We start from the raw sequence: 21157 nt of genomic DNA on the forward strand, positions 1-21157 counted from the left end.
GTGATTGACTATGAACACAAATTCACAGAATATTAACTATGGAACATTTAGTAAAATCCAGAATTCCCAGTTTTTGCCATGAGGAATAATTCCCAAATTTTTGGGTCTCAGGAGCATTTTACACTCTTAAAAGTTCTTCAGGGCTCCCAAAGAAAGTTTTTTGTTAATATGGGTTATATTACTTGCTATTTACTATATTAAAATTTAATATGTGTTAGTATTTTTTTTTAAATCCCCCTGAAAAGGTCTTGGACCACATATTGAGAATATAGCTTCTTGAAAACTGAGGTTTTAGACAAAGATTATATTTTAGAAAATTTTAGAATAAATTAATAACTAATCTAATCATTTCTTTTAAAATTTCCATTACTGTATTCTGATGGAAGTGGATATCTTCAACATAGAGAAGATCTAATTCAGCTCCAGTTGATCAATGATGGACAGAATCAGCTACACCCAGAGAAGGAACACTGGGAATTGAGTGTAAACTGTTTGCAGTATTGTCTTTCTACCCAGGTTACTTACACCTTCTGAATCCAATTCTTACTGTGCAACAAGAAATTCGGTTTTACACACATATATTGTATCTAGGATATAATGTAACACATTTAACATGTATGGGATTGCCTGTCAGCTAGGGGAGGGGGTAGAGGGAGGGAGGGAAAAATTTGGAAAAGGAGTACAAGGGATAATGCTGTAAAAAATACCTATGCATATGTACTGTCAAAAAATTATAATTATAAAATTAAAAAAATAAAATAAAATTTCCATTACTATAAAGGAGGCCTTGACAATAAATAAATCATTAAAATCAATAAAACAGTAAATCTATTCCTTCCAAGTTAAGAAAAACACTAAGAGAAAAGCATCTGCACTCTTCAATTAAAGCAATTCATATAAAAGTACAGAGAAATGATGTCCTCAAGAGGATGAGATTTTTAATTAGAACCTGAAGAAAGCCACAGAATTCAGGAGGTTAAGATGAGGAGGGAAAGAACTTTAGGGAAGATGGATAACCAATAAAATGATTCCAGAGATGGGAGATGGAGGGAGTGGGAAAACCATTAAAAAGGCCAGGGTCCATGAACTGCAGAATATATTGGTGTTTTAAGCAGTAAGAACAAGGGAAAGATAGGAAGGGGGCAGTTTATAAAAGAATTTTGTATATTAACTATACATTCTGTCAATATTACTAATCAGATGTTTATACCATGAAGTTATATATTAGTGATGTATTTTAGTGAAAACTACAAAAAATTCATACACTTTATATTGCTGCAGACTTTCCCCATTAACACACAGAGTATATTCCAAAACATGCTGGTTGTTTAAAAATATATTTTTTGCTGGTTTCACAAGTTTTCTCTGTGTCTTGCTTGCTGTAAAATTGATGATGGTCCTATTTTAAAAGTTATATGCATGTGGAAAATGTTAATTTTCAAAGAGGAAGCTCAGGAGACTGCCTCCATATACTTGAACCAAAAACCTTTCTATGCCATCCTGTACAATGCCCAACTTTATCTCCTTGAAAACTCCATTGGAGCATCTTCATCTCCCCTGCCTTGGCATTGATTACTTGTAGCATTCACATGGCAATTATCCCTATCCTGTTGTTCATTTTCAGTTGTGCCTTTTTTATGACTCCCATTTTAGGGTTTTCTTGGCAAAGGAGTGTTTTGTCATTTCCTTCTCCAACTCATTTTACAGATGAGAAAACTGAGACGAACTGGGTAAAATGATTCCTTCAGAGTCATACAACTAGTCAAGTATCTGAGTCATATTTGACCTCAAGAAGATGAATTTTCCTGACTCTAAGCTCTGTGCACCTAACTGCTCCAGAATGCCTTAAATGACATTTATTTTGTCTTTGTCAGGATAACCCAATAAGCTTCTTTACTACCCATATAGTATCAAAAATATGTATCTTGAGTTTCATTTGAAATCATAAAGTCTTACTTTTTTTCAGTCCCATTCATGGCCACAGAAACTTTCAAGTACTCCAAGAAAACCAAACCAAACCAGAAGGATGGTTAATAGCTAGGAAGATCCAGGTTTGAGTCTGCCTCTAACATAACTTTGCTGTCTGACCACAGGCTTTAACTTCACATTTTCCCTATGAAATTTTGTGATGACTGAAGATGAATCTTCCCTTCTAAGACTACTGATACAGATGAATCTTCCCTTCTGCATTGGTGAAGTCTCCACATTGGGAACTGCCCACACACATGGATCACAGATCTTGATTCCCATTGTCCCTCACTTATCCACCAAAACCCAATAAAGAAGAAATATAAGGCAATTTATTCAGTTAATTTGATTGGGGAAAAAAAAAGATTTTTTTAAAAAGATCATTTACATTTCAAAGCTTCCAGTAAAGGATAGATTATAGTTCCTCATAATGACTTAATACATCATTTTGGCAAATCCAGAGGAATTTGAATATTAAGCCATTCTTGGAATTTCACTGTGAAGAAGGAATAATTAAGATTTAATCGATACAATTTCTTTCTGAGGGGTAGGAGGAAAAAGTACCAAATATGCCTTTTTGCAAACTCTAATATTCTTAATTTCTCGGCAATAACATTTTATAACCAATGATGAATAAAACCAGTAGTAAGCCTTATGATGTCACTGATAAAAGGAAATCCTAAGCAAGGAAAACTCTCTTGATGAACGTAGGTTGGAATCTTTTCTGCAATTTATAACCTTATAGAGTTTTCTACAAAATGGAGAGGTTAAGTGGTTTGCTCCGGCCAAAGACCTAGAGACAGAGCTTGAATCTATACTTGTCTCTTTCCTGGCAAGTCAGTTAGTCACCATTTGCTTCAGTTTCTTAAAATGGGGATGATAAAAGCATTTACCTCAGGAGGTTGATGTGAGAATTAAGTGAGATGATTTTTGTAGTAGTAGGTGCTTAATGTTTATTTCCTTCCACTGTTCTTCCATTATAAGATCAGCTTTTTTACCATAATGTTCATTCCTTTCCTTGTTTTTTTCCATTCTAAGACCAACTTTCTTATCATAATGCTATGTCGTCTCATTCTTATAAAACTACATATAAATATATAGATTCTTAGACTTTACATACATATATACCCCTCTATAAAATTCCCGTGGTAATTTTTAATAGAAAAAAATAGAAAAAAGCTAAATAAAAAGCTATGATTTTATGGTCTTTAAGAGGTCTCAGATATTAAAGAATAAAGGCTAAATCTATTTCCACATAAAATACACATACTTTACACTGCCTCCCAGTCACTCACTCCATTGTCTAAAATCAATAAGGTTATTTTTGGTCTGACCTGCCTTCAGAAAAAAATGATGAAATACTCAAAATGAGATGTGCTAACAACAGGAAGGACATTTTAAACAGTCTACTATGATCTGCATGACTCTGTGGTAAATGACATGCCAGAAGGTACTAAAGATTAGAAATTTCTTAGACTGATATATATATATATTAAAGTAGTCGTGTGAAAAAAAATGAGAACTGTCACAAACTGATGCCATATGATTTAATGTTGATTCATTTGCATTCTAAGATGGTATTAGGTTTTTTTCCATCAGTGATGACTGATTTTGGTTGACAGAAAATATGGCAACAGAGTTGAGTTAGTTGTTGATGATGTTTTTTATTAAATAAAAAGATATGTTCTGATATTTGGTCACAAAATGCTGTTTTAAAAAAATAAAGAAGCAACTCGAATAGAAGAGAAACATTTTAACACTAGAAGATGGTTTTAAGTGTTACATGAAAATTATTTAGAATATTCGAGAAAGTATACAATATGTTGGTGCTCATATTTTCCAGTGTAGATAACCAGCTACTGTCTGATGCTTTCCAATGATGGTATGTGCATATGTGTATAATGTTCACATGAAAGCATATATATGGCAGTTTCCATATTACTAATAAACTATATTAATATAGATATAATTAAGTGTAAATTATATACATACTTATTCACAGTTGTGTTTAACTTTAAAGATTAATATGTTAAAATAATAAAGATAAAATACTTGAAAATGAAATTGTTCCATTTTACAATAGTTATAGCTGTGCCATATTTTAACTGAACAATAGCAAACAGTTGGAAAACTGGTAAAATTCATTGAACAATAGCATGCAGACAAAACATCTAGGTTTTGAAAGGGACCTGGAATTCGTACTAGAATGGACAGATTTCTCATGTTTATTTTCAGATACAAAAGAAAGAAGTATTACAGGGAACACAGCCACTTTCTGTCCAGTATCATAGTAATACTTTAATACATATGAGTAGTTTATCTTTTACACATGAACACTGTACCACGTTTTTACACAAAGATGTAGTTTACCTAGAATTGTATTGGTAATGACAAATCTGCAAGACACACTAGCTGAGCTTCACAAAAGATTTCTTACCCTTGAAAAGAAAATTTGGCGTTCCACTTACAAATCAACACTAAATGCTATTTAATCCAAACAGGAACCCAAATACCACTGTTAAAAATTGAGTGTGGCAATATTTAACCTTGCTCTCCCTTCTTGCTTGGGTCTTTTGAAGCATCACAGCCTGTTTCAAGTCTCATTTACATTTGGGGGGGTAGTAGTGTAGATGACAGAGTCCTATGACACAGGAACAAGTCACTTCTAAGTATTTTCAGAGAGCTCTCAAACACAAGGAGTTACAGACAAGTTGCTCATCTACATTGGTAGAGGGAATTTCCATAGAATAAGTTCCCCATAATAATAAAAGCAGAGGGGGAGGAAACAAAAATAATATAAGAGGAGGAAACAGCAGAATTTTATTTTGCCAACAAAATTGTGAAAAGTCAATATATTGGTTGACTCATATTTTGACATCTTTCTACAGTACCCAGTATTCTACCCGTTGGAGAATGATGTTCAGTTTGGTTTGAAAAGATTTATTTTGTTGGATCAAATATTTAGAGATGGAAGGGATTACATCTTATGTAATCTCATTTTTTTGGATAAGGAATCTCAGGTTCATAAAAGGCAAGTGATTTTTTACCATAGCCATGCAGGGACTAAGGTCTTTTTTAATACCAAGTTCAATATTCTATCCTCCAGGACATGCTATTTCTCAAATTTCTTTCTGTTTGTTGTAGAAGTAATGAACAATTTTGTTCAGAGGTTTAGAAAGGCTGTTCACATCAATCAACATGTTGCATGTTTCTATTGGAGTTGGAAAACTAGTAATATTCAATAAAGATGTAGAGTATTACCCCATTTTTTTGCTCATATGATCCCTCCAGCACTATATTTTAAGCCTATCACTCAACCTCAAAACACGCAACTGACTTTTTAGCAGATAAACTTAAATTATCTGATGTCCGATAGGAAAGAGAACTCATTTTTGTCGTTAGGGTGGAATTAGATCTGAAACTGGGCGGTATGTATTTCAGGAGCTGGAGAAAATATTTTTTAAACTTCTTTCCCAAAAAGCCATAGAAGAGAGGATTCAGGCAGTTGTTAAAATATGCTATGCAGATGGTTATGGGCATTGCCGTATCCACGATGTCTATGATTTTGCAGTCCTTTATGATCCCCAGCTGAATCAGCACATCCAGAAATGTGAATATTTGGTGTGGAATCCAGGAAAAGAAGAAGAAGAGGACTATTGCCATGATGATCTTAAAAATGTCATCATTTCTCGGCCGGTTTTTCTGAATCTCATATGCCTTTTTCAGGGTCTTCCAAATCAGAGTGTAGCTTGTCAGAATCACCAGAAAAGGGATCAAGAAGCCCAGAATATTTTTGCTCAGGCCCAGCCCCACCAGAAGAGTAGAGTTGTAGCTTTTGTAATAAAAAGCACAGACCGTGACATTGGTATTCTCGATGAAAAAGACATTGCGATGAATCACAACAGGCAGACTGGCCAGGCCGGCCAGCAGCCAGATCACGATGCAGGTCACTTTGGCCATGAGCATGGTGCGCCGAAGGCGGGACTTCATCGGATGGACAATAGCCAAGTAACGGTCGATGCTCAGGGAGGTGAGAAGAAAGACGCTGGCGTAGAGATTGAAACTGATGCCGGCGGACGCGATCTTGCACAAGCAGTTTCCAAAAGGCCAGCGGTACTCCATGGCGGTGTAGACAGCCCAGAGGGGCAAAGTCAACAAGAAGCACAAGTCAGCCAGGGCCAAATTCATTAAGAAAACGCTGGCTACCGTCTTCAGTTTCATGTAAAAGTAAATGACAATCACCACCAAACTATTGCCGAAGATCCCCACCACAAAGATGATGCTGTACAAAGTGGGAACCATGATGAATATGTAGCTGTGCCTTCCTGATTTGGGGCAATCATCTTGGATTCTTTTAATAGTCTCTTGGGTGGAAGAATTTAGATTCATTTTGATCTTCTGGGTGGGAGATCGATTTCAGGTGCTATTCCAGCTTCATCTTTAGAAAAAGAAAAAAAAGGAAAAAGAAATGAATAACTAATATTTTATTTTTACTTAAAGTTTTCAATATTATTTCTCCCTTTTACACAGGAGAAAACTGAGGCAAAGATGAGTTATGTCCATGGTTACCAGCAGAAATAATTCCCCGGACTCCAAAATCAAGGATTCTTTCTTTTATATATACCACAGTGTCTACTGATCACTAAGAGGCAACATAATTTGTGAATAATGTTGACTTTAGGATCAGAACTTCAATTCTCTTCTCTGACATTCACCAATTGGTTGACCCAAGGCAAATCATGTGACCCTTATTTACCTAAGGCAATTACCTATTACTTATCTACTAACTCATATTTGTATATATATATATATATATATATATATATATATATATATATATTTTTTTTTTTTTTTTTGCTGAAGCAATTGGGGTTAAGTGACTTGCCCAGGGTCACACAGCTAGGAAGGGTTAAGTGTCTGAGACCAGATTTGAACTCAGGGCCTCCTGGCTTCAGGGCGGGTACTCTATCCACTGCACCACCTAGCTGCCCCTTGCAGCTCATTCTTAATCCCATTCCTAAGAAAATAAATATGTATTGTATTAATGGAAATTGTGAATTGATATAAAGCTTTTTATGTAAATTTTTAGTGAAATGTCATCTCTTTCTGGAAGAAAACAAATCAGCTTTAGAAGAAAAAAAGGTCTAGATGAAGCGAGATGCTATTAAAGCAAATCAAGCTGTCCCATTGCTTTGCTTTTTTTTTTTTTTTTTTTTTGCTGGTATATTATTGACTTCCTAGGCAATGTTCAAATTGGATATGCAGTCTCTTCTCTTGACAGTGTCAAGTATGTTCATTGAAAAGTGTCACAAATGGTCAAAAGGATAAGAACAAACAGTTCTAAAAAATAATAGATAATAATTGACAAAAAAAACCAAAACAAAACTTAAGAAGATGGTTCCAGATAGCTAATAATAAGGGAAATGCACACCAAAACATATTCAAAGTTTCAACTGATGCCCAGCAAATTTAGCAAAATATGGGACCAATTGATGCTATAGGAATTGCAGAAAGATAAGGATTGATCTAATTATTCTGGAAAGAATTTTTTTTTTTGTTATTATAGCAACTAAAATGCCTAAACCCACTGTTGGTTGTATATCCTAAGGAAGCTAAGGAATAAAGTCTCATATATTCCAAATTGTTCATGTTGACATTTTATTCACAGGATTTCTGTCATGATGAAATGAGATACTATATCTCTTAAGGCAAACCTTAAAATGCTATATAAATTATCAGTGTTACTACTACTATTATAGCTATTACTGCTATTACCACCATCACCAGCACTACTACTACTACTGCTGCAACTACTACTACTACTACTACTACTACTACTACTACTACTACTACTACTACTATTAGTACTGACAGCAAGGGACTAAAACCATAGTATAAGAAATAGAGATAGTTCTTATAATCTTGGAAAAAGAGATAGATGCCCAAGAATAAGCATGGTATCATTGAAAACATTCTGGATTTGAAATCAGAAATCCTAGGTTGGAGGCCTCAATTCCACTATATACTACTTTTGGGAACCTGCACAAATCATCTTTTTTTGGGTTACAGTTTTTTGTTTTTATCTCAAAAGACAAAGGGAATAGATTAGATCTAGAACCATGATCCTTGTATCTCTAGGATCTTTTCTACTTCTTAATTTGTGATGCTGTGAATAAAACTCAAAAAATTAATCCAGGTTACATATCTCTACCTGTGATATACTAGGAAATCAATGAGGTTCTTTTAATGAAAGAGTTCAACAGGAAATGTCATAGGAAATGGTTGATATTGATGTGAAGTAACAAACTTGAGGGAAAAGCTATTCTGGGAAAGGACTAGGTATTAATCAACTGGCATTTTATTTAAAACCTACAGTGAGCTAGGTCCTGGTTTATTCCAGGCCAATTCTGGGGGTACGACTTAAGTATCCTAAATATTTTATAAATATAAACATATATACATATATATATAAAGCAAATATTTTTTAACATTTTTTATAATATTTTATTATATATTTTTAAAAAGTTAGTAGCTTGAGAACCATTGGATAGGGTACTAACTACCTATCATTTTATCTTTGGTTAGCCTTCCCCATCATTATTAGTTGAAAGCCTTATACAAATCAAAATTTGTTTCTCTCAAATGTGCTCAGGTTTGGTAAATTTTTCTTTTAGAGGCAGAGAGTAGAGAGGCATAGGGGAAATAAAAATTGCCCATCTGTTAATGGAATATTGGTTTTTATAAATGCAACAGCAAGGCCATGAATCGAGGAGACTAATTTATGTGTGGGATTAGCCTTGTCATTTCTAGTCACATCTCACTGTTTATACTGATTCCATTGCTTCATGATGCTGTTTTAATTTGTAGTTTTAAAAGATGACCACTCTGAAAAAAAAAATCAGTGTTGAGTATTTACTGTTTTATAGCACTCTGCTAGAACTAGGGAGATACCACCAAGCTTGAAGTATTCCCTTATGAGATGTAGTATGTCATGGCAGGGTGTTGAGCTTGGAGGCAGGAAGACTCATTTTCCTGAGTTTAAATCTGACTTCAGACACTTACTAGCTGTGTGACCCTGACTAAGTCACTTCACCCTGTTTGCCTCAGTTTCCTCATCTGTAAAAGGAGCTGGAAAAGAAAATGGCAAAATGCTCTAGTGTCTTTACCAAGAAAACCTTAGATGGGGTTGAGAATTGGACGTAACTGAAATGATTGAGCCAGTGGCAGACTGAGAGTTGGATTGGGATTCTCTGAAACATCAAGGGGGTTCAGATGGGGTGGAAGCTGAAATATAACCTAAAATTGGGGAGTAAAGTTTCAGGTTAGAATCACAACAAGGAAGGGCTCCCTTACCTTACCTATCAATTACTATTCCTTGATCAATGGAATGCTTTCTTTCAACTCTGAGTCCCTGATCCCATTGGAGAGTCCAGAAAAGTCTGTTTGTAGCCCCTTAAGATGAGTACCGTCCTATTTTTTTCTTTCTTCTGGGACTTCTTAATACATTTTTTATTTTATGGATTCTTTTCACAATTTGATTGAAATTTATAAATGAATGAATTTTTTAAATGCATAAAATAAAATACAAAAGATCACAGAGGAAACTAATAATATCGAAATACAGTCATCAAGTTCATGGACCCTAGGTTAAGACTATTAAGCATGACCATATGGGCAGACACAAAAAACAGTTAATGTTTTTGTGTACCTCCATAGCTTTACAACAGCTCCCATCATCGGGACTGAAAAACATGGCTCTTTATTTTAGTCTTCTTTTTCCCCTATTCAAATTCTTAAATCATTTTTTTTATATAGACCATTCATCTGTCAGAATGGTCACCAGTGACAAAATAAGTGATACATAAAATAATGTTTCCGTGATTGTAGCCTCATCATCTAGCTCTTTCTGTTGCAACTAAAAGACTAAAAATATCACGATTTTGTCCCTTCAAAGCATGGGGACAAAATGACTCTAAGCAGCTGAATAAATTTACAATATGTCAGGTGAGAATTATCAACCTGCTGCAAACACTGGGGAATGACTTTTAGTGCCATAATTTTCCTTAGGACTTATCTTGCATTCTTTTAAGTTTTTCCAGGATTTAAAAAAGTAAATAAAATACATAAAAATTCTCATTAAAAAAGATTTTTTCCTCCAAGACTTTTGATTAGAATATTAATACCTTCTTTAGCTTATAGGCAAGTTAAAAATCAATCTAATTAAGTTGTTCATTACAAGCTCCTTTTTAATGAGTTTGCCTTCTAAAGTGAGAAAAATTATCCCACATTTTTTATAATAATAAGTAGAAAACTTTAAAAGTCCAAGTAAGTATACTTTGAAATAATTGTCAATTTTTTTTCCTTATATAGTCCTAGAACAAAAATATTGTAAGTACAGTAGTAAGGTATTAACCTTTGACTTGAACTCTATTTGGTCCATTGAAAAGCCATATAGAGCAATAAATATAATGAAGAAACAAAAATTCCTCCATTAGAATATAAGCTTCTTGAAGGCAGTGATAGTTCATCTTTGGGTTTACGTTGGCTTTATGTTGCTGGATTCATTGTGTGTCTTGGACATTTCCTTCCAAGCTTTTTCCTCTTGCCAGTTCCCCTTTATATGTTAGATTCCCTCTTTGGGATGTAAGCTTTTTGAGGGAAGGGACTTGTTGAGGCCATATTTAGCACTTAGCACAGTTCCTGGCAAATAATAAAGACTTACTATATCCTAATTATGAAGAGAAAAGAGCATATGGAAGAGATCTGGAGAGATGAACTAAGTGTGATCCTGTCATTTTAGAGTGGAAAGTGAATGCCATATACCAGGCCTGGCGTGGATCCCATCTACATGATTTCTTACAGTCATTAATGCCCCACTGTTTCCATGTAATCTTGATTGAGGCAGTGTGACCCAATGGGTATAGGGCTGGCCTTGGAATAAAAAAAAAAACAAAAAAAAACCTCCAAGATTTATTAGCTGTATGACCCTATGGATATATTTTATCCAGCTGTAAAATGGAAATAAAGCTCTCTGTAGCACTTCCATCATGGAGCTGTCATGAGTTTCAAAAATAGGGAAGAAAAACAGTGCAGCTCAAAGGAACAGGTTCTGTTTTTTCATGGATTCATAGAAGTCTGGGTTCAAATCCTGTACTTAACTATCTGTCTATGTGACCTTTGGGCAAGCAGTTTGACATTTCTGGGTCTCATTTATTGAATGATGGAGCTGGAATAAATAACCTGAGTCTGTGATCCCACGGCACAAATCTTAATAGCATCACACACGTGTCAGCTCTTATTAGTTGCATGGAAGAAGACCCAGTGGCTTGTGGGCTCAACATGTGAGCGTGTCCTCCACTGGGCTCATACCCTTAGCCCAGCTTATGACTGGAATAATTGGTTGGGAGGATGAAGAGAGAGGAACTGTTTTTCTAGGCTCTCTGTTCTCTCTCCAAGCCACCTTTGGCCATGACCCAAGAGATATCAAACAGACAGAACTCCTGAGTAAATCTTTTCCATGAGCAATTTGACTAAAGCCTTATTTTTCTTCAGCTTTAGAGTTATGCTGATGAATTTCAATGAAAAGTCAACACCAAATTTCAGCTTCTTAAGAATTATATCAAGACTGGAATATCTAATTAAATGTAGTACAAAACTTTTGTCAATGACTACAATTAAATTCCTCTCAATTCCAGTAACTCCTACTTATTGTAAATTATAGTTTAAGCACCTCAATTGTTATGGATGCCTCCTCTCCTCCCCCAACCCCTACACCCACAAGAGATTTCCTCCCTCCTCTCATTCTCCTCACTCCTCCAAACTCTCAGTTATTTTTGTCACCATTTTTCTTTTCCTCAAAAGGGAAAATAAACTATGTTTGTATTAGGGGGCGAGGAAGGCAGATTGAGTCTTAACATGTTTCAACAATATCTTTAAAGTCTTGGTTTGAGTGTGAAACATTCAGGTCATGCTAAATTGAGAAAGCAGAGGAAGGATTTTGGGGAGATATATGTGTGTGTACATGTGTGTGCAAGTGCAACAAGAAGGATGAAGCTGAGAATGGAAATCTAGGACATCCTCTTGTAAGAAATAAATCAGTGGTGCTAAAAGAAATGGAAAAAAAATTGACCTGTGTGATCCCCAAATGCTTCACTGTCTTTCCTCAAAGTCCCCAAATTAGAGTTATGAAAGCATTCGGGCCATTCAGCATTTCTGTCAGCCCAAGAGCATCATTCCAATGATTAATCTGACACTCAGGGCCTCCTCTACAACTTGGTGACATTCTTGGGCTTAAAGCTCTATGGAAGAGGTGTAGTCTCAGGAAGCTCTTTTGCTTAAGGAAGTAAAAAATCCTAAAACATTTAGGGAAAATCACTAAGAAATAGTCTCTCAGAAGGTCAATTTGGAACAAATACCGGTTCTCTTATTCCGGATTTTCCATGAAGGGATTTCCAGGGCAAGTTTATTAGGCAAGCACTTGCTAATAACTTAATAAACAGCCTTAACAATTGTGATAATATTATTATGATTTTATATGAGATCTTTTATATGATTATATTTATGCTTATGTTTATCTTCTCTCTGGTTCAGAAAGGCCTTTTCATTGTAAAGGGAGAGACTCAGTGTTTAATCCACATGCTATTTCTAATTCCTTTTTGCATTCTTACACCAAGGTGACACTCGTCAGCATGGTTTTATTTTATGAATGGGCATGGGGGCAGAAATGAAGCCACTTGGGTTCTGGCCTCTGCTACCAGATGGACGACACTGGCCAAGTTTCCTACCTGAAACCTTTTTCCATAGAAAAAGAACACACTGATGTGCTCTTTAAACATATGGAAAAGCAGACTTTCTAAAGTAAAAAAGAAACTTGTGAAGTTCCAGGATGTAGTTTATTTTTAGAAATGAAATCTCAAGATCGCAGAAAATATCAGAGAAGAAAATGGAGGTCTTTAGGTGGTAAGTTGCAGAGCCTGGATTCTAAACTAGGTCCTCTGAGATTTTGATTCAAAGCCTATCTCTTCAATTATAATGTGCTTCTGAGATGAGAGGCCAGTCAACTGCAAAAAAATACAATAATGTGATTTTACTTCCTATATCATCCTTATTAATGGTTTTTAAGGCTAGAAGGAATTTTGTTTTTGGGAAATATGTGTTATAATGACCTTCATTATAGGACTGAAAATTTATGACACCGATTATAGGATTTTATTATCCCATTTATGTCTCCAACACCACACCTAAAAGAAGAAGAAAAAAAATCCCAAACAATTCAAATATTGAGCCCCTCATGTTCAGTAAGGATAATGCTTTTATTTTTTCTAAATGCCTGTGTATTTTACTCTAAATTTACTGTATAAATTGGGTCTGAGAGCCAAAAAAATTGGTTTGCTGTGATTTAATACACAGGGGTCTTAAGCTTTATTCTATCTTTAAGAAATAGACAAGGATAAATCACTCTATATCCCACATTTTCCTCCAAACTAGAAAATATTAACTAATATGGGAACATTAACACCTGTATCCCTTCATTCTCTTACTGTTCACAGAGTTGTTCTGAAGATTAAGTGAAGTTGGTAAAAGATAATAGTCACCAAAAAGTGTAAAGCAGTAAAATCCAAGTGTATATTTAAATAATTCTAATTCTCTGAAGGCTTGAGAAGATATTTCCATGATGAAAGAGCTAATGTTTGCTAACTGAAAGAAAAATAACATAAACTTAAATCTCATTGAGAAATATCACAAAAGCATTTGAGGAATTACAAGGTGGTTTAATACTAAAATCTTATAAGTTACAACTTTTACCTCTTCTGTTGAGAAAGTGAACATCTGAGTGAAACTTTGAAGATGCCAAGAAGGCATAAGTTGGATAAATTGGAATGTGTCCAACAAGACTAACTTTTATGTCAGGATGACATAGCAACTAAAGATAGTTCTTGAGAATTTGTTTTTAAAGGAGCTGCTCAGCCTCCTTCCTAATTCCTAATTCCTATTCAGAAAGTCTGTAGATGGCTATCTATAAAATATAATTCCAAGAATAGGGGGAAATAAATCTCCAATTTTCCAAAAAAGTACCTGCTCTAGATTCTTGATGATGCTCAAATTCTATTAAATGGAATTAATTCCAAGAATGAAGTGAAGCCTTCACACAAGTCAAATGATCTCTGGGAAAGGTCACTCTAATACTCCAATGCATCTTCAAACTCAACCATTTGGGTAGGGATGTAATTTGGACAGGGCTAAGGCTTTTAAACTTGGGGGCAAGCATTTCTAGCAACAGCTTTATGATTGGATGTCCTCTTCAAGAGTGCAGACCCAATCCATCTGTGCTTGCCCATCCTATGTGATTTAGGTCTATATGCTCCCATTAATTCAACATTCAGCAAGAAGGCCTCTCTCCTCAATTTTTTTGACAATTCATGGATATCAGCATCACACTTGACAAGTTCCTTATTTTCACCCTGAGATGAGCCCATTGTTCTTTCCAGTCACACATTTCTCTGATGATATCCTCTCTATTGCTCTTTTGATTTTACACTGAGTTAAATTCACAGCAAGGTATAAAACTGATCTATGTCAAATCATCTCTGAGAATAAGTTTTGACTTTTGGGGGAGTGATGGGAGAATCATGATGTTGGTTGAGATAACGAAGGAGAAGGGAACCCCAGAGGAGTGGAGAAGATGGTTCAGCAGGGACAAAAGTGGTTGGAAGCATCTCTCTAAGTCCTTAAAACATAAATTACAAGTGACAATGATGATAATAAGCCATTGATTATAATGAGGGGTTCAGCCCTTTCTTTGCATTGTTATTTGCCACTCCATTCATTTCCTATGTTGGACTTGTGCTCTTTCTAATTAAACTACATGCAGTAAGAGGCACGGATGCTGGGTCCATAAAAAGGTAAACAACACTTTGCCAACTGAAAAACAAGATGAAGAATTGAGGGCTGCTGCTTCCTGTGAAAACTTCATTAGCGATAAATGAGTTACCAGATGTCACACATCAGATTTGAAATTAAAATATATTCCTCGTATTGGTCTTCTGATGAGCAAAAAAACCAAACAGAACAGGGACCATTTTAAGGTAGATGCTAACAGAGAAGCCCTTTCCTTTCCTTTCTGCTAGCAATATCCTCTAGTTTCTTCCTGAATATAAAAGGAGGGGAATTCTTCTCTTCCTCAAAATGGCAATGAATGCCTTTTGTACAGTGAAGCAATGGATTTCTCATAAAGCAACAAATCCTTGAGGACAAGCAGGGCATGTTTTTGAACATTTTGTTCTCTCTCACAAATGCTGCTTTCTCCTGGTATCTCCCTCCCCTCACTTCACAGATATTTTCTCTTTTCCTAATACTCTCACATTCACTGAACTATCTCTATCTCCATCCATCCATCCATCCATCCATCCATCCATCCATCCATCCCATCCATCTATATATTTATCTATCCATCCATCCATCTATTCATCTATCATCTAGCTAATTATCTACCCACCATCTAGTTCTCTGTCTTTGCTCTCTCCTCTCTCTCTCTCTCTCTCTCTCTCTCTCTCTCTCTCTCTCTCTCTCTCTCTCTCTCTTTCTCTCTCTCTCTCTCTCTCTTTCTCTCTCTCTCTCTCTCTCTCTCTTTCTCTCTCTCTCTCTCTCTCTCTCTCTCTCTCTCTCTCTCTCTCTCTCTCTCATCTTTTTCTTTCTTTGTCTGTCTGTGTATATCCAGTTATCTACTCATCAGTTTACCTACTTACCCATCTGTCTGTCTGTCTATCTGTCATCTATCTACTTATCTCTTTCTCTAATTGCCTGGTTCTCTCTCATACTGTCTCTTTCTCATACTTTCTCTCTCTCCACTCATCTCTTTGTTTTTGACTGTGTCTCTGTCTCTGTCTCCCTCTATTCATCCATCTCTCTACCTCTCCATCCATCCATCCCTCTATTCCTCTATCTACTTATCTATTTACCCATATTTTTCTGTCTTTGATTCTGTCTCTCTTTCATTCTCTCCTTCTATTCATCCTTCTCTCTATATTTCCCTATCTATCTATTTATATGCCTGTCTATCTATCTCTCTATCTGTTTAATTATTAACAATAAAGCTGTTGAAATTCAGCATTGGATTCCTCTTGAGCTATTTAATAATCATTTTCCTCCCTTTCTTCTATAAAAATATTAGTTTTATTTTCTTGTTATTCCAATTACTGAGTTGACTATCATCTTGTCCTCAAAGTAATAAATCCATCTTCTTAAAGCAGACATAAGGAGGGGATCATATTCTAGAATATTTGATAGTTTTTTTTTTTTTAACCAGCAGAGCTGTCAAATGATAAAGTCTGCTGAGCTGGTTTATCTAACACACTTCAGTTTTATAAACAAGTATTTTGGCACAAAGCATTCTGCAACTCTTTTCAGTTTCAAAACCTCAACTGTTGCTCTGTTCCAGCCAAGAAGGGAAACTTAGAGTGTTGCTAGGAACAGTAGGTTTTGTTTTGTTTGTTTTTTTCTCTCTTATTCATTTATAAACCTGTTCTTTCCATTTCTACACTGTGCACTGTGGTTTGAGAAAGCCCGACAAGACAAGTGGGAACTTCCCAAACTATTGAGAAAGTGAAATGTCTTCTTTAAAAAAAAAAGAAAAGAAAAGAAAAGAAAAAGAAAGAGAAAAAAAGAAAAAAAAGATTTTTATCCTGGAAAGTTGGAAGTTGGGTGGAAGTGACAGCTCATTGAAAGCAAAGTTTATCTTTTACCTTTTTTATTTCTCTGGGATTTAGTACAATGCCTGAGATATAGTAGGTGTTTGATAAATGTTTATTGAATTGAATTGAAAATATCTGCAGGGCTTTTATATGAAAGCTTGACCTAAGAAGGAACAATCAGGAACCCAGAGGGGTGAAGAGAAATTGCAGAGAGGCACATTTATGATCAATTTTCTTACACTTAGAACTAGTCCAATAAAAGTCGAATGAGTTGTGTCAGAAGATGTCTGAGTTTTCAGTGGAGTTCCTTAAATGGATGGGATGGCCACATATGGAATGAATTCCTTCTAGTTTGGAATAGGTAATCCTTGAGGAATATTCCAACTCTCAGAATCTTTCACTAGTTAACTGGACATTTCATGGGACAGTCTACAGATTTTAGAGCTATAAGGAGATTTAGAAAGTGTGTAGCTCACTTGTCCTAGTAGATGTAGAAAGTGAGAGTGGGTGGGTAGGTTACTGTGAGGGCTTAGTGGGAAAGAGGCATTGGAAATATGAAAGGAAAAAACCCTGTATTTTGTGTCAGAACCCTCTTTAAATCTAAATGGCCTGAGGCAAGTCATCCCCTTTCTCTGCTACAGTTTACTTATCTATATAAAGTGAAAGGGTTGAACCAGATGATCTCTAATTTGCAAGATTTAAGTTGTCAACCAGTGGTGGACCTAACTCTGTTGTTTGTTACCACTCTAAGTTTCAGACTCCTCATCTCTATTCCACATCCAAAATGTCCTTTCAAATACTTGCTCCTTGGGAGGGCTTCCTGGAGCCAATTCCTACTGGTCATAATTAAATTTTCAGTGTTAACATTTACACCAGAGAAATTGACAAATATTACAAATTGGGGCTTAATTTATCATTTTGTTGCTTTGTTTAGACTTAAGGAAATGATGGAGAAAGTATTAAATTTAAGGTTAATGTTTTTTAAAAAAATGTGTTTTGTGGGAATATTAACTTTAAAAGTGGATTGTGGATTCATTTTTTGAGAGCTGCTTGTTAAACATTTACTATCATGCCACTGATTCTACACTTCCTTTATCTTCTCTCTTCTCTGACTTAATTTATTTATTTATTATCAGTGAGATATAAGGAATATATCCATGTCTAATTTGGTCACTTACTATGCATGTGACCATAGGTAAATCTGATCCAGTTATCCCACCTGTGCAATAGACAACAAGATGATCTCTAAAGTGTCTTCCAGTTGTTTGACCTGTATCTAATCAGTTGTTCTCAAGAATGTAGTCCAGAGAATCCTGAGGGTGAGGAGTCTCTGAAACTCTTTCAGAAGGTCTACAAATTCAATATCAGTTGTTATTTCTAATTTGATAAATATCTATAAATATAACCCACATAAAAACTCTTTGGATAGATTCTCAGTATTTTTTTTTTTAATAATATAAAGATACTAAGAACAAAAGTTTAAGAACAACTTGTGTAACTCCAGTTTTGCGGATGATTAGGATCCCAGCTCTAGTCACCAACAAGCAGAAGAGTTGGAAATATTTGCGATTATCTTTTGGCTTTTACATGAGATTTTATTCTTGTGCTACTCAATGCACTATATAAAAAAATCCTGCTTAAGTTCTATCTAGGGGGAAACTAAGAATGGAAAACTGAGACTGAATTAAGCCAGCTAGTGTATGGCAGGAGCAAATAAGAGATTTAAGAAGGGATTATAAGACTTCTAATTCCCCAGATAAATTCCTTGTCTGATTGCTTATTTGACCAAGTTGCTTCTCCAGAACATATTCTGTATATTTGGTGTTTCTGGAGCTACTCTACTGTAGAATCACAGAAATAGGTACACTCTAGAGGATTCAAAGCTCTAGAGTTGATAGAGACCTTGGGACTCATCAAGCTGAACACTGTCATTTAACAAATAAGGAAACTAAAGCCCAGAGTGGGTAAGTCACTCAACAATTCTTCAGAGAGGAATTGTAATGGATTGTTATTTCACAGCTTAAAAATGGCTTGTTCAGGGAGTTTTATGAACTCACTTTAGAATTCTCTCAAGGTACTGTGCTAGAATTAAAAAAAAAAAAGCTGATTAGGAAATGTGGGAGACCACTGAATGTATTCTGATTATATGAGATCAACTATGAAAAACTTTAACCAAGTATCTTTGGCTTTTCCTCTGCAGAAAATGCTTTTCCAATGTTGCATATATCCCATTGGTGGATAGAAATCCACTAGGAGTCTACAGTCAGTGAATCACCTCTATTACTTCAATACTTTAATCAATTATTCAGCATTGTCAAAATAGCTCTTGTGTTCTTCATACTGTGCTAAGACAAAAATCAACAATTTTGGGGTTTTCTTGGGAGAAGCTTTTTGCCATTTCCTTCTCCCGCTCATTTTACAGAGGAGGAAACTGAGGCAGACAGGGTTAAGTGACTTGCCCTGGGTCACACAGCTAGTAAGTGTCTGAGGCTAGATTTGGACTTCTTGATTTGTTAAATGTGTAATATTGGCTATATCATTCAACCTTTTAGTTCCATGGCAACTCTTTAATAGTATTATTATTATTATTATTGGTAGTAGTAGTGGTAATAGTGATAGTAATAATAGCAATAGTAGTAGCAGTAACAATATTAATAGTAGTAGCAGTAATAACAGTAGTAGTAATGGTATTATTATTATTAGTAGTAGTAGTAATAGTAGTAGTAGTAGTAGTAGTGGTAATAGTAATAGTAATAGCAATAGTAGTAGCAGTAACAATATTAATAGTAGTAGCAGTAATAACAGTAGTAGTAATAATAGTAGTAGCAGTAATAACAGTAGTAGTAGCAGTAATGGTATTAGTAGTAGTATCAGTATTAGTAGTAATAGTAATAGTAGTAGTAGTAATAGTAATAGTATTAGTAGTAGCAGCAGTAATAACAGTAGTAGTAATAGTAGTAGTAGTAATAGTAATATTAGTAGTAGTGATAATAGTGGTAGTATTAATAGCAGCAGCAGCAGCAGTAGTAGTAAAAGGAGGAGGAGAAGAATAGAAGTCACAGGAATAGTAGTGATGAGATGATAACAATGATAAGAACAATCATTTATAGAATGTTTTAAGGTTTGCAAAGCATTTTATAAATATCATCTGATCCTCACAAAAATCCTAGAAGGCATTCATTTTTTTCTCCATTTTATGGATGGGGAAACGGAGGCAGACAATGGTTAAATGACTAGCCCAAAGTCACACTGCAAGCAAATCTAATGCAGAATTTGAACTCTGGTTTTCCTGATTCCAGGTCCAGAGCTCTGTCATTTCCTAGGTGCCTCTTCTCTAAGAATATAAATGGTAGAGGAAGAGATGATTTGTCAATCAGGAGAGGGAGTATTCTAAAAGGTTTGAATTTAAAAGACAAAAAAATGAAAAAAGGCTTAGACCAGGTGATCCCAAAGCTGCCTTCTAATTCTAGATTCCATAAATAGATCTCAGGACCCCGCCCTTGACATCCCGTTGTCTCTTCTCTAATTATTTTGCAAAACTCCCCACTGCCCTCTTTCTCAGTAGCACTACATCTACATTTGTTTCTGATAATGACTCATGAGACACTCTTATACCTGTTCTGAGAAAATATTCTCCATTTACAAGGTTCATTAAAGAATGAAATGTTTCCTTAAATAAGATTAGGATCTAAAATGGATACAGTGAATGTAAGCAGAGATGCACTAACACAATGATATCTTTTGTTGTAGATGGCTCAGTCAAATCCCTTTATTTTTCAGAAGAGAAAACTGAGTCCCAGAGGGAAATTGCTTTTCCCAAAGTCATACACCCAATAAATAATAGGACCTGAGGCTCAATCTTGACTTTGGAGCACAGGAGACAACAGGGGCAGGAAGGCTGTAGGGATTGTGTGGAAGTTCTGATTACTGGTTATTTACTCTCTCTCCCTCCCCCCACCCAGTAATCAATAGGCAAGTACCTTTGTAGGAGAGAAAGCAGATTGGCTGTAAGAGACTGACAGAATGCATGGGTATTTGTGACTGAGTGAAGGAGTATCTGGGCTTGTGTGGAAGAGTGAGTGAAGGGAGAAAAGGGAGAGAGAGAGAGAGAGAGAGAGAGAGAGAGAGAGAGAGAGAGAGAGAGAGAGAGAGAGAGAGAGAGAGAGAGAGAGAGAGAGACACAGAGAGAGACAGAGAGAGAGAGACAGAGAGAGAGACAGAGAGAGAGAGACAGAGAGAGAGACAGAGAGAGAGAGAGAGAGAGAGAGAGAGAGAGAGAGAGAGAGAGAGAGAGAGAGAGAGAGAGAGAGAGAGAGAGAGGATGGATGGAGGGAAGGAAAAGGAGAGAGGTATATACATGAGAGACAGAAACAGAGAGAAAGACAAGAGAACAAGAAAGAGGCAAAGAAAAAGAGACAGAGAAAACTACAGAGAAAGAGGGAGGGAGGGAGAGAAAGAAAGATAAAGACAGAGACAGAGAGAGGGAAGGAGAGTTGGAG

At 35.6% G+C, this 21157-nt stretch overlaps 1 protein-coding gene across 1 annotated transcript in view; it reads right to left on the reverse strand.

Annotated features, from left to right (window-relative positions):
* Positions 1-3612: 3612 nt before the first annotated feature.
* Positions 3613-21157, reverse strand: part of AGTR1 (angiotensin II receptor type 1) — a 48057-nt gene continuing 30512 nt past the window's right edge. The window contains exon 2 of the mRNA XM_074298383.1: positions 3613-6406. Coding sequence (XP_074154484.1) covers positions 5278-6357 — 1080 coding nt within the window. The 5' untranslated portion in view covers positions 6358-6406 and the 3' untranslated portion in view covers positions 3613-5277. The remainder of the gene's footprint in view (positions 6407-21157) is intronic.

The sequence above is a fragment of the Sminthopsis crassicaudata genome, chromosome 3, assembly GCF_048593235.1.
Source record: "Sminthopsis crassicaudata isolate SCR6 chromosome 3, ASM4859323v1, whole genome shotgun sequence".
NCBI classification, from domain to species: domain Eukaryota; kingdom Metazoa; phylum Chordata; class Mammalia; order Dasyuromorphia; family Dasyuridae; genus Sminthopsis; species Sminthopsis crassicaudata.